General features: G+C 43.6%; 1 protein-coding gene across 1 annotated transcript in view; it reads left to right on the top strand.

Moving 5' to 3' along the window:
* The window catches only part of dmap1 (DNA methyltransferase 1 associated protein 1), a 75,865-nt gene that overhangs the window by 24,379 nt on the left and 38,538 nt on the right, over window positions 1-12,948 (top strand). The window contains exons 6-7 of the mRNA XM_067990130.1: window positions 9,860-10,027; window positions 12,618-12,803. Coding sequence (XP_067846231.1) covers window positions 9,860-10,027; window positions 12,618-12,803 — 354 coding nt within the window. The remainder of the gene's footprint in view (window positions 1-9,859; window positions 10,028-12,617; window positions 12,804-12,948) is intronic.

Below are 12,948 nucleotides of genomic sequence, written 5' to 3'. Positions count from 1 at the left end.
TCTTTGAAGGTGGCAGGACAGATTGAGAAAGCGGTTAAAAAAGCATACGGGATCCTCGGCTTTAAAAATAGAGGCAAACAGTATAAAAGTAAGGAAGTCATGATGAACCTTTATAAAACACTGGTTCGGCCACAACGGGAGTATTGTGTCCAGTTCTGGGCACCACACTTTAGGAAAGATGTGAAGGCCTTAGAGAGGTTGCAGAAGAGATTTACAAGGATGATTCAAGGGATGAGGGACTTCAGTTATGTGGATAGACTGGAGAAGCTGGGTTGGTCTCCTTGGAACAGAGAAGGTTGAGAGGAGATTTGATAGAGGTATTCAAAATCATAAAGGTTCTAGACAGAGTAGATAGAGAGAAACTGTTCCCATTGGCGGATGGGTCAAGAACCAGAGGACATAGATTTAAGGCGATTGGCAAAAGAACCAAAGGTGATATGAGGAAAAACTTTTTTACACAGCGAGTGATTAGGATCTGGAATGCACTGCCCGAGGGGGTGGTAGAGGCAGATTCAATCATGGCCTTCAAAAGGGAATTGGATAAGTACTTGAAAGTAAAAAAATATGCAGGGCTACGGGGATAGGGCGGGGGAGTGGGACTAGCCGGATTGCTCTTGCATAGAGCTGGCACGGACTCGATGGGTTCGAATGGCCTCCTTCCACGCTGTACCCTGTCTATGATTCTATGATTCTAATTACAGTAAAATACCAACATTTCTCTCAGATTTATTTCATGGACCTTTATAGTATTATCTATTGTCCAAAATTTGTATGGTCTCTATTTCTTTAATGATTCATTCTGAAACAATTACTATTAGTTATTTTAAGTTTCCTGCCCTCCTGTGTACACACACTGTATGCTAGTCCTTGACTGAGCAAATGGTCAAGTAGCCTTCATTATGGTCCCAGCTAATGCTGAATTAGTCATTAGGAGGCATATAAAAATAGTAGGACTCGACTTGTTTTCTGATTTTTATGTAAATATAATTTGTTTTCTACTTCCGGGTGGGGAATTACCATCTTCTCTCAGATGTGCTGTCTTAGATCTGGAACTTAGCACAAGCTTACAGCCCATCATTCTGTGGCACAGGTTGTGTGTAATATTCTAGTATAAAATCATTGAAATTGGAGAAAGCCATCTGGAAAACTTGTTTATCAAAAGTTCGCAAACTTTTGAAATATTTTGAAATAAGTAATATATTTGCAACAGTAAGTTTACTGAATATTGCACAAAATGAATAGTTGCTTACAAACCTAGGCCCTGAAATTGTTAGAGCCAGGGAGGGGGTTGGACAGTGAACTGTCAGCAGTGGGGCTGGAATTTGGAACAGAATGCTAGATTCACGAGGATTCCAACCCTTTTCGGCCTCTTTGGAAATCCCAGCATTTTCACGGGCTGACCCACAATTTGTTTATCCTCAAAGGGGTGGCTGTATTACAATGGCATGTAAATGAGGAAAATATGTCACACAATGTATTTTCCTGATTTATGCCCTGAGCAGTGCTGTACATCAAGAATGTTTCAGAGTTAGAAGAAAACAGGCATACTTTTGAAAAATGTTTTGGCGGTTCTACGGCCTATGGGCCTGCTGACGCTGCGGCAGAGTGCCTCATTTAAATTCCTTCTCCACCCCACTGCTAGTCAGGTAGGAACCCCATATGCAATGGTAATGACATGGGCACCCGCCCAGAGCATTCAAAGTAGCTTGACCCTGCAATTTTCGATGGGAATAGGGACACTGAAGTAGACAACCTAAAGTTCTGAACCACCCCAGATTTACACTCCATCCAGGCCTGCTCAGGAATTTCAGGGCCCTAATGGTTTGGGAGAAAATTGATACAGCATATTGGAACAGTAACATAGAGTGGGGCACAGGTTTGACTTCTCCCACATGCTTATATCCTGATCTCGGCTGCACGTCCCAGACTCTTCCATCACCATCCCTGGGTATGTTCTGTCCCACCGGCAGGACAGGCCCACCAGAGGTGGCGGTACAGTGATATACAGTCAGGAGGGAGTGGCCCTGGGAGTCCTCAACATTGACTCTGGACCCCATGAAATCTCATGGCATCAGGTCAAAAATGGGCAAGGAAACCTCTTGCTGATTACCACCTACCGTCCTCCCTCAGCTGATGAATCAGTCCTCCTCCATGTTGAGCACCACTTGGAGGAAGCACTGAGGGTAGCAAGGGCACAAAATGTACTCTGGGTAGGGGACTTCAATGTCCATCACCAAGAGTGGCTCGGTAGCACCACTACTGACCGAGCTGGCCGAGTCCTGAAGGACATAGCTGCTAGACTGGGCCTGCGGCAGGTGGTGAGCGAACCAACACGAGGGAAAAACTTACTTGACCTCGTCCTCACCAATGGTGAGGTAGCCAATTGGATACAAAATTGGATTGACGACAGAAGACAGAGGGTGGTTGTAGAGGGTTGTTTTGCAAACTGGAGGCCTGTGACCAGCGGTATGCCTCAGGGATCGGTGCTGGGTCCGCTGTTATTTGTTATTTATATTAATGATTTGGATGAGAATTTAGGAGGCATGGTTAGTAAGTTTGCAGATGACACCAAGATTGGTGGCATTGTGGACAGTGAAGAAGGTTATCTAGGATTGCAACGGGATCTTGATAAATTGGGCCAGTGGGCCGATGAATGGCAGATGGAGTTTAATTTAGATAAATGTGAGGTGATGCATTTTGGTAGATTGAATCGGGCCAGGACCTACTCCGTTAATGATAGGGCGTTGGGGAGAGTTATAGAACAAAGAGATCTAAGAGTACAGGTTCATAGCTCCTTGAAAGTGGAGTCACAGGTGGATAGGGTGGTGAAGAAGGCATTCAGCATGCTTGGTTTCATTGGTCAGAACATTGAATACAGGAGTTGGGATGTCTTGTTGAAGTTGTACAAGACATTAGTAAGGCCACACTTGGAATACTGTGTACAGTTCTGGTCACCCTATTATAGAAAGGATATTATTAAACTAGAAATAGTGCAGAAAAGATTTACTAGGATGCTACCGGGACTTGATGGTTTGACTTATAGGGAGAGGTTGGATAGACTGAGACTTTTTTCCCTGGAGAGTAGGAGGTTAAGGGGTGATCTTATAGAAGTCTATAAAATAATGAGGGGCATAGATAAGGTAGATAGTCAAAATCTTTTCCCAAAGGTAGGGGAATCTATAACGAGGGGACATAGATTTAAGGTGAGAGGGGAGAGATACAAAAGGGTCCAGAGGGGCAATTTTTTCACTCAAAGGGTGGTGAATGTATGGAATGAGCTGCCAGAGGCAGTAGTAGAGGCGGGTACAATTTTGTCTTTTAAAAAGCATTTGGACAGTTACATGGGTAAGATGGGTATAGAGGGATATGGGCCAAGTGCAGGCAATTGGGACTAGCTTAGTGGTATAAACTGGGCGACATGGACATGTTGGGCCGAAGGGCCAGTTTCCATGTTGTAAACTTCTATGATTCTATGATTCTATGAATCTACCTGTCGCAAATGCATCTGTCCGCGACAGTATTGGTAGAAGTGACTACCGCACAGTCCTCGTGGAGATGAAGTCCCATCTTCGCACTGAGGACACCATCCAACGTGTTGTGTGGCACTACCACCGTGCTAAATGGGATAGATTCAGAACAGATCTAGCAGCTCAAAACTGGGCATCCATGAGGCGCTGTGGGCCATCAGCAGCAGCAGAATTGTACTCCAGCACAATCTGTAACCTCATGGCCTGGCATATTCCTCCCTCTACCATTACCAACAAGCCAGGGGATCAACCCTGGCTCAATGAGGAGTGTAGAAGAGCATGCCAGGAGCAGCACCAGGCGTACCTAAAAATGAGGTGCCAACCTGGTGAAGCTACAACTCAGGACTACATGCATGCTAAACAGCGGAAGCAACATGCTATAGACAGAGCTAAGCGATTCCACAAGCAACGGATCAGATCAAAGCTCTGCAGTCCTGCCACATCCAGTCGTGAATGGTGGTGGACAATTAAACAACTAACGGGAGGAGGAGGCTCTGCAAACATCCCCATCCTCAATGATGGCAGAGTCCAGCACGTGAGTGCAAAAGACAAGGCTGAAGCATTTGCAACCATCTTCAGCCAGAAGTGCCGAGTGGATGATCCATCTCTGCCTCCTCCCGAAATCCCCACCATCACGGAAGCCAGTCTTCGGCCAATTCGATTCACTCCACGTGATATCAAGAAACGGCTGAGTGCACTGGATACAGCAACGGCTACGGGCCCCGACAACATCCCAGCTGTAATGCTGAAGACTTGTGCTCCAGAACTAGCTGCGCCTCTAGCCAAGCTGTTCCAGTACAGCTACAACACTGGCATCTACCCGACAATGTGGAAAATTGCCCAGGTATGTCCTGTCCACAAAAAGCAGGACAAATCCAATCTGGCCAATTACCGCCCCATCAGTCTACTCTCAATCATCAGCAAAGTGATGGAAGGTGTCGTCGACAGTGCTATCAAGCGGCACTTACTCACCAATGACCTGCTCACCGATGCTCAGTTTGGGTTCCGCCAGGACCACTCGGCTCCAGACCTCATTACAGCCTTGGTCCAAACATGGACAAAAGAGCTGAATTCCAGAGGTGAGGTGAGAGTGACTGCCCTTGACATCAAGGCAGCATTTGACCGAGTGTGGCACCAAGGAGCCCTAGTAAAATTGAAGTCCATGGGAATCAGGGGGAAAACTCTCCAGTGGTTGGAGTCATACGTAGCACAAAGGAAGATAGTAGTGGTTGTTGGAGGCCAATCATCTCAGCCCCAGGACATTGCTGCAGGAGTTCCTCAGGGCAGTGTCCTAGGCCCAACCATCTTCAGCTGCTTCATCAATGACCTTCCCTCCATCATAAGGTCAGAAATGGGGATGTTTGCTGATGACTGCACAGTGTTCAGTTCCATTCACAACCCTTCAAATAATGAAGCAATCCGAGCCCGCATGCAGCAAGACCTGGACAACATCCAGGCTTGGGCTCATAAGTGGCAAATAACACTCGTGCCAGATAAGTGCCAGGCAATGACCATCTCCAACAAGAGAGAGTCTAATCACCTCCCCTTGACATTCAACGGCATTACCATCGCTGAATCCCCCACCATCAACATCCTGGGGGTCACCATTGACCAGAAACTTAACTGGACCAGCCACATAAATACTGTGGCTACGAGAGCAGGTCAGAGGCTGGGTATTCTGCGGCGAGTGACTCACCTCCTGACTCCCCAAAGCCTTTCCACCATCTACAAGACACAAGTCAGGAATGTGATGGAATACTCTCCACTTGCTTGGATGAGTGCAGCTCCAACAACACTCGAGAAGCTCGACACCATCCAAGATAAAGCAGCCCGCTTGATTGGCACCCCATCCACCACCCTAAACATTCACTCCCTTCACCACCGGCGCACTGTGGCTGCAGTGTGTACCATCCACAGGATGCACTGCAGCAACTCGCCAAGGCTTCTTCGACAGCACCTCCCAAACCCACGACCTCTACCACCTAGAAGGACAAGAGCAGCAGGCACATGGGAACAATACCACCTGCACGTTCCCCTCCAAGTCACACACCATCCCGACTTGGAAATATATCACCGTTCCTTCATTGTCGCTGGGTCAAAATCCTGGAACTCCCTTCCTAACAGCACTGTGGGAGAACCGTCACCACACGGACTGCAGCGGTTCAAGAAGGTGGCTCACCACCACCTTCTCAAGGGCAATTAGGGATGGGCAATAAATGCTGGCCTCGCCAGCGACGCCCACATCCCGTGAACGAATAAAAAACTACTGTGGGGAGGCACCAAACAAAGACCATTTTTTTTTATTCGTTCATGGGATGTGGGCATCGCTGGCTAGGCCGGCATTTATTTCCCATCCCTAATTGCTTCCTCGCTGAGAAGGGGAGAAAAATACTTGAGAGCCTTTTTCTACATCTCCTAATTGTAAGGAAATATAGTTTCAACACAAATTAACGGGGTTAAGGGTGAGAAACTATAGGAACCAGCCTTAATGCTAAAATGGTATTGAGCTAGGCCCGGTAGTATATCCTCCGCTCTCACAGCAGTTTGATCCGGAAGATCATGGAAAGGAGGAACATAGAAAGAAGTTGAATGTTAAGTAAACGTCTGGATACACAGTTAAAGACTGATTTCTGAAGTGTAAGGTGTAAAGTATTTTTTGGAGTATTTTAATTCATTTTTACAGAAAACGCAAACCGTTAAATCAGTTAAGTTAAGTATCAGCCTTGGCTCAGTGGTGACACTCACCTTTGAGTCAGAACGTCATGGGTTCAAGCCCAACTTCGGTGACTTGAGCACATAATCTAGGCTGACCCTCCAGTAAAGCACTATTGGAGGTGCCATCTTTCAGATGCATCGTTAAACCGAGGCCCCGTCTGCCCTCTCAGTTGGACATAAAAGTTCCTATGGCACTATTCAAAGAAGAGCAGTGGAGTTCTCCCAATCTTTAGCTAACATTTATCCCTCAATCAACATTACTTTTATATGGTCATTTATCTCATTGCTATTTGTGGGACCTTGCTGTGCACAAATTGGCTGCCACGTTTCCCTACACTACAACAATGACTACATTTCAAAAGTACTTAAGGTCTTTGGGACATCCTGAGGTCATGAAAGGCACTATAGAAATGCAAGTGGCTTCTTTCTTCCAGTGCAGTTTTTTTTCACAGACTTTTCTTTATGTAAGTTTTGCTTCCCAGATGTACTTAATATAGTAATGGATGCTACATTTAATTGAGATAAATAAAAGATTGAGGTCTTGAGAAGCCAGCAGAAAATGCACACTTTCAGAAACTGGTTACAGTATTTTTAGTAAGGAGTTATCTCCACCCTTCCCCCCGCCCCCCCCCCACCACCAAATTCAACCAAAGCCAGTTACAAAATAACATTCCAAGCCAACAGTGCATATCTCCCAAAAAATATTGTTACAGATGAGTACTAGGGATAAACACAATGCAGTGAACTTATATTAAACATACATTATTGTGGACAGACAAAATCAGATAACAGACAAAAACTGGAAACCCAAACCATAGAGTTCAATAGTAGATCTATTGCTTACGATAGATACTAATGTAGTTTTAATCAAACAGTTAGCATCCGTTGTACGCAATTTATATGATTTCAGCTGTTTCTAATTTCTGGGACTGAGTGAGGCTGAGTTGTAGTATGCCAGGTCAGCTGAGCAGGAGCTGTAACATGGCTGAGCAGTTTTGTGCTAGATCAGCTGAGTAGCCAGATTTGGTATTAGCTATTGTGCACCAGGATCTTCCCGGTTACTGATCCCAAGTTCCAGTGCAGTCCAATTCAGTTGAGCTGGCTCGCTGTAGCTCAGCAGCTGTATGTAAAATTGACACTTAAAATTGAGTGCTGGGAACAGCTGTAGTATCCACTGTAGCATGATGCAGCTACAGCTGATAATATCAGTGCCTGAAAGCTGATCCTAGTGCTCATGTTTTAAATTTTTATGTTAACTTGCCTTATTGGTTGGTGCTTTTAGTGGACAAAACATCAATTATCAAACTAGCCTGTTATAAGCAGTTTTGCTGTATGCCCATATTGGATATTCCTGTATTTTATTTTGTTCTGTATTTATTAAATGCGTCTCTGTCATAGAATCTTACAGTATTCCAGTGTGGTTCAAAAAGTCATCAGTCTTGTAGCAACATCTCGAAGTCTTGTTTAGGATCTTTGTATATTTTCAAATATAGTAAGGCAGGGTTCGGCATCAGCTGGTGCCCCCATACCCTGAGCAACCAGACTAAGGATTACTTTGGGTCTACTTGGTTGTATTCTTAAGATAAACTGCCACGGCTGTATTTTTTTCTCTCTCATCAGACTCGCCAAATGAATTTGAACATTAGGTATTTGTTCTCTTGTTCCCTGAGACCTGAGGAAGTTGTGTGGGTGGTGGGGGGGGGGTCACCATACAGCCCACACCCCTCCCTTGTTCAGCGGCTGGGTCAGTAGTGCTGCCAATTACAGAAGCTACTATTTTCTCAAGAGAAGATTCTTACAGACAGTCCTTGCTGTGTATGCAGGAATAGCACTATCTCATGTGAATGGCTTACTAGTAGCCTCAAATGAGATAATAGGTCATTATGGGTAATAGTTTCAAAAACATTTTCTTTCCAAAGGTATTTGCTCTTCAAGGTAAAATGACTATTCTTTACAAGGTTAATTTCTTATGTAATGTTGCTTCTGGACAGTCTATCATAAAAGTCTTGCATATACCATGCGACGTGATATAAATATGTCCATAGCACAAAAAACTCTATAGTGCTTTTTGATGTCTTGATTCTTGCATAAGTAAACCCAGAAACAGTTCAGCACAAAGTAATTTGACTAAAATTCCCATGAACGATTCAGGAAACAGTTTACTACTTACTGTATTGTCTTTCACCACATCTTTCCAAAGTCCTATCATATCGCCTGATTCACTGTGAGGAGTGCCACAGGTGTACTACATGTATATCTGTATAAATTGTATAATGAACAGGAAGCAAATGCTTTCCCCCCTAATTTATATTCTGCCTGTGACCCTGGTGTCATACTTCTTGAATCCTAGAATTTCACAGCACTGAAGGAGGCCATTCGGCCCATCGTGCCTGTGCTGGCTCTTTGAAAGAGCTATCCAATTAATCCCACTCCCTTGCTCTTTCCTCGTAGCCCTGCAAATTTTCTTTTACAAGTATTTATCCAATTCCCTTTTGAAAGTTACTATTGAATCTGCTTCCTCCGCCCTTTCAGGCAGTGCATTCCAGATAATAACAACTCGCTGCGTTTAAAAAAAAATTCTTCTCATCTCCACTTCTGGTTCTTTTGCCAATTATCTTAAATCTGTGCCCTCTGGTTATCGACCCTCCTGCCATTGGAAACGGTTTCTCCCTATCTACTCTATCAAAACCCATCATAATTTTGAACATGTCTATTAAATCTTCCCATAACCTTCTTTGCTCCAAACAGAACAATCCCAACTTCTCTAGTCTCACCACGTAACTGTAGTCCCTCATCCCTGGTACTATTCTAGTAAATCTCCTTTGAACCTTCTCCGAGGCCTCGTTATCCTTCCTATAGTGTGGTGCCCAGAATTGGACACAATACTCCAGCTGAGGCCTAACCAGTGATTTATAACTTCTTTGCTTTTGTATTCGTAGCCCAGGTAAACTCAGTTTAAACTTCTCTGAGATGTCATTTTATCCTTGTGATATCATTCTTTATTATAATCACGTGGTTGCTGTGGACCAATGGATGCTGGTTATTATAGACAGATGATAGATGCTATTTTAGAGCCGCATTGTTCCCACAGGCCAATTGCAGCACTCAAAACTAACTAGCAGTAATTGCTGTAGGAACAATTACATGGTCACCTTTGGCTACTGAATATTGTACAAAATGAATCCTTGGCCCATCTGGTCTGACAGTCATTGGCCCAGAGTCCTATCAGTCAAATACAGAAATCATAGAAACCAATGAGATTGCTAGAGAGTTACATTAGAATGGTCAGGTTATCATTATAGGCTAATGATATTTCTTAAAAGCACCACAAAGATTTGAACGGTCACGTACAAACATGTATCCAGGTCCATGGAAGGCTGTTGTGCCCATACGTTATCGCCCATAGGAGAAATGAAAGGTCAGAAAAGATCATCAGGCCCATTAATGCTTACTCAATCTATGAGATAGGTGCCATCATGTGCGCTACCCTCTCCAACTTCTAGTAATGCTAATTCCTGGATTGCTCAGGCACACCTAATAAAGAAGCATTTGAGGCATCTATCACATATGTAACTGGCACTTATTATTTCTTTAATCTCTAACCTCATCTTTCCCAGAAACGTTCAGTAGAAGATCTGAAAGAGCGGTATTACAGTATTTGTGCCAAGTTGACAAAGATCCGTGCCCCACCTGGTTCTGATCCCAAACTCTCTGTGTTTGATGCTGGACATGAGAGACGGAGAAAAGAACAGCTTGAGAGACTGTACAACAGGACACCTGAGCAGGTAAGAACTCCTCTGTTCAAAGTGGAAAAGTAGCATGTAGAAAGAAAGAAATTCTACAAATGCTGGAACTGAAATAGAAACAAAAAGTCCTGAAAATACACAGCAGGTTTGCCGGCAGCTGAACCATAAGATGGGTTACTGTTTCAGGTGTCAATTTTTACAAATAGCACTTTTCATCAAGAGTATACTTATGTAGTGAATGTGTGTGTGTCTATACTGTAAGCTGTTTTTGTAAAAAGCATATTTTTCAAATGGTGATAGGTAGCACTACCAGGGCTTTACAGTTTTTAAAAGTGTACCACATCCCATTGTATATTCTGTAAAATTAATTTTTAAAAATGATATATTTCAAGGGCATTTGTCCAAGTTATTTTATTATTGTATAGATTGTCTGTAATATAAAATATTGTATGTTATTGTGGGTACCCTCTCTGCAAGAGGACACTGTGTGTTGGGGAGGATTCAGAGAAATGTAAAATGATTATTTTAGATTTCGGGTATTATGTTTTTTTTTTAAAAAGAGACTTAGAGGCTTGCTTTTATTAGTGAATAATGCCTAGAATTTTTGCAGGGGTTCGCCAACGGGATATTGGCAGAACCTCTGGAGAAATGGTGCAAATGCCAAAGAATGGCTATTTGTACCATTTTTCCAGGGTTTCCACCAAAGTTATAGCAGGAGATTGGGAAAACCCCATGGAAACTTAACCCCAAGAAGCTTGAGAGAAGGCATGGTCTAGGCCTTTAATACACTGAATGATAATTTCTCGAGTGGAGCATAAACACCGGCATAGGGTTGGGCCAAATGGTATGTTTTTGTTTGTAAATTCTGTATAATTTTGTTTTTAAAAAAAAGTAATGCCATTTTGAACATAACATATATCTTCCCTGTGTAGTATTGGAGTCCTATGTTACTGCTGTCACTCTCATCTGCACTTGGATTCATGAGTGAAGTTGGGCGGTTAAATTTTGCACTGTGAGCTCAAATACAATTTATTACTCGTGTTTGATGAACTGACCTGCTTTAAAAGAATAAAGCAGGCTTATACTACCTATACCTGTTGAGTAAGGAATTCAGAGAGTAGGAGTGAACCCTACCTTTGATTATCATTTGACTATCTTCTGACCAAACATCTCCAGTTCTTGCTCATCCAGTACTTCTTGTGGTGGAGAAGTATTCTATCTCAAGAAAGAAAAACTAGCAAGTTTGTTCCAACTTTGGTCCCCCTTCCACCCCATCAGCCTCCACATTCACTGTATCATCCTTCACCATTTCCGTCACCTCCAGCGTGTTGCCACCACCAAACACATCTTACCCTCCCCTCCCCTTTCGGCATTCCGAAGGGACTATTCCCTCCGTGACACCCTGGTCCACTCTTCTGTCACCCCCAACACCCGCTCTCCTTCCCGTGCGAGCGCAGGAGATGCAACACCTGCCCTTTCACCTCCTCCCTTCCCACCGTCCAGGGCCCCAAACACTCCTTCCAGGTGAAACAGCGATTTACTTGTACTTCTTTCAATTTAGTAATACTGTATTCGCTGCTCACTATGCGGTCTTCTCTACATTGGGGAGACCAAACGCAGTTTGGTTGATCGCTTTGCTGAACACCTCCGTTCAGTCTGCAAGCGTGGCCCTGAGCTTCCGGTCGCTTGCTATTTTAATTCTCCATCCCACTCCCACTCTGACCTCTCTGTCCTCAGCCTCCTACACTGTTCCAATGAAGCTCAGGAACAGCACCTCATCTTTCGTTTAGGCACTTTACAACCTTCTGGACTCAACATTGATTTCAGTAACTTCTGATCATAACCACTGCTCCCATTTTTTTCGGACAGCAGGTGCTGGTAATGGTTCTGCTGTTGCCATTTACAGCTCCTCCAGACCCATCTTTTGTTTCTTTACTTGTCCCATTATCACCCTCCTTGCTGTGCACCATCATCCCTTTTTGTCATTTAACCACTCGTGTCCTCCATCCTATCATAGACCTTCCCTTTTGTTCTTTCCTCTCCTCCCCTTCCTCCCCCCGACCTTTGCCTGCCTCTGTACTTGCTTAAAAACTGTTAAATCTTTAAGTTCTTCCAGTTCTGATGAAAGGTTAAGACCTGAAAGGTTAACTCTGTTTCTCTCTCCACTGGTGCTGCCTGATTTGCTGTGTATTTCCAACATTTTCTATTTTTGTTCCAACTAACTTTTCTATGCATATCTCCAGTTATCCTTAATTTACCAAAATCTATTACCTAAGTCATCATCTTCCCAAAAGCAACAGCAGCAACATAGAGCATCATAAACATATAATAACTGTTCACAAAGAGGAATTGTCAGATGTGGAACTCTATCTCCTCACCCCCCCCCCCCCCCCCACACACACACACACACACACACACACTCCCTTAAGGAGATGACATTTAAGGGGGAAAAATAGAAAATAGAAAGATTAGAGTGGAAAAATGAACTTCCTCTTGGCCAACCTTCCAAAAAAGAACTCTGCATTAAAAGAGAAATTGACTACGGTTGGCCTGGAGGGCATTATGCATCTTTTCCACTAGGTGTCAGCATTGTTTGCTGTAATATTCAATTGTCTTCTTTTGCTTATAGGTAGCTGAAGAGGAGTACTTAATACAGGAATTAAGGAAAATCGAAATGAGAAAAAAAGAACGAGAAAAGAAAACACAGGATTTACAGAAACTCATCACAGCCGCAGACAATACTACAGAAATGCGTCGGGCAGAGCGTAAGGCAGCGAAAAAGAAACTGCCACAGAAAAAAGAAACCGAGAAACCGGTAAGCGCCTGTATATGTGTTGAGAAAATTTGGGCGTTTTTATATTGAGCTTCTTTAGGCTAATAACTTTATTGCACCAGTAAAAATCCCCTTTTACCTAGAAAAATGCAACGCAAAAGGAATTAAATTGAAATCTTTGTATTTT

Source organism: Heptranchias perlo, chromosome 9 (assembly GCF_035084215.1).
Source record: "Heptranchias perlo isolate sHepPer1 chromosome 9, sHepPer1.hap1, whole genome shotgun sequence".
Taxonomy (NCBI): Eukaryota; Metazoa; Chordata; class Chondrichthyes; order Hexanchiformes; family Hexanchidae; genus Heptranchias; species Heptranchias perlo.
This window is presented reverse-complemented; position numbering and strand designations above follow the sequence as displayed.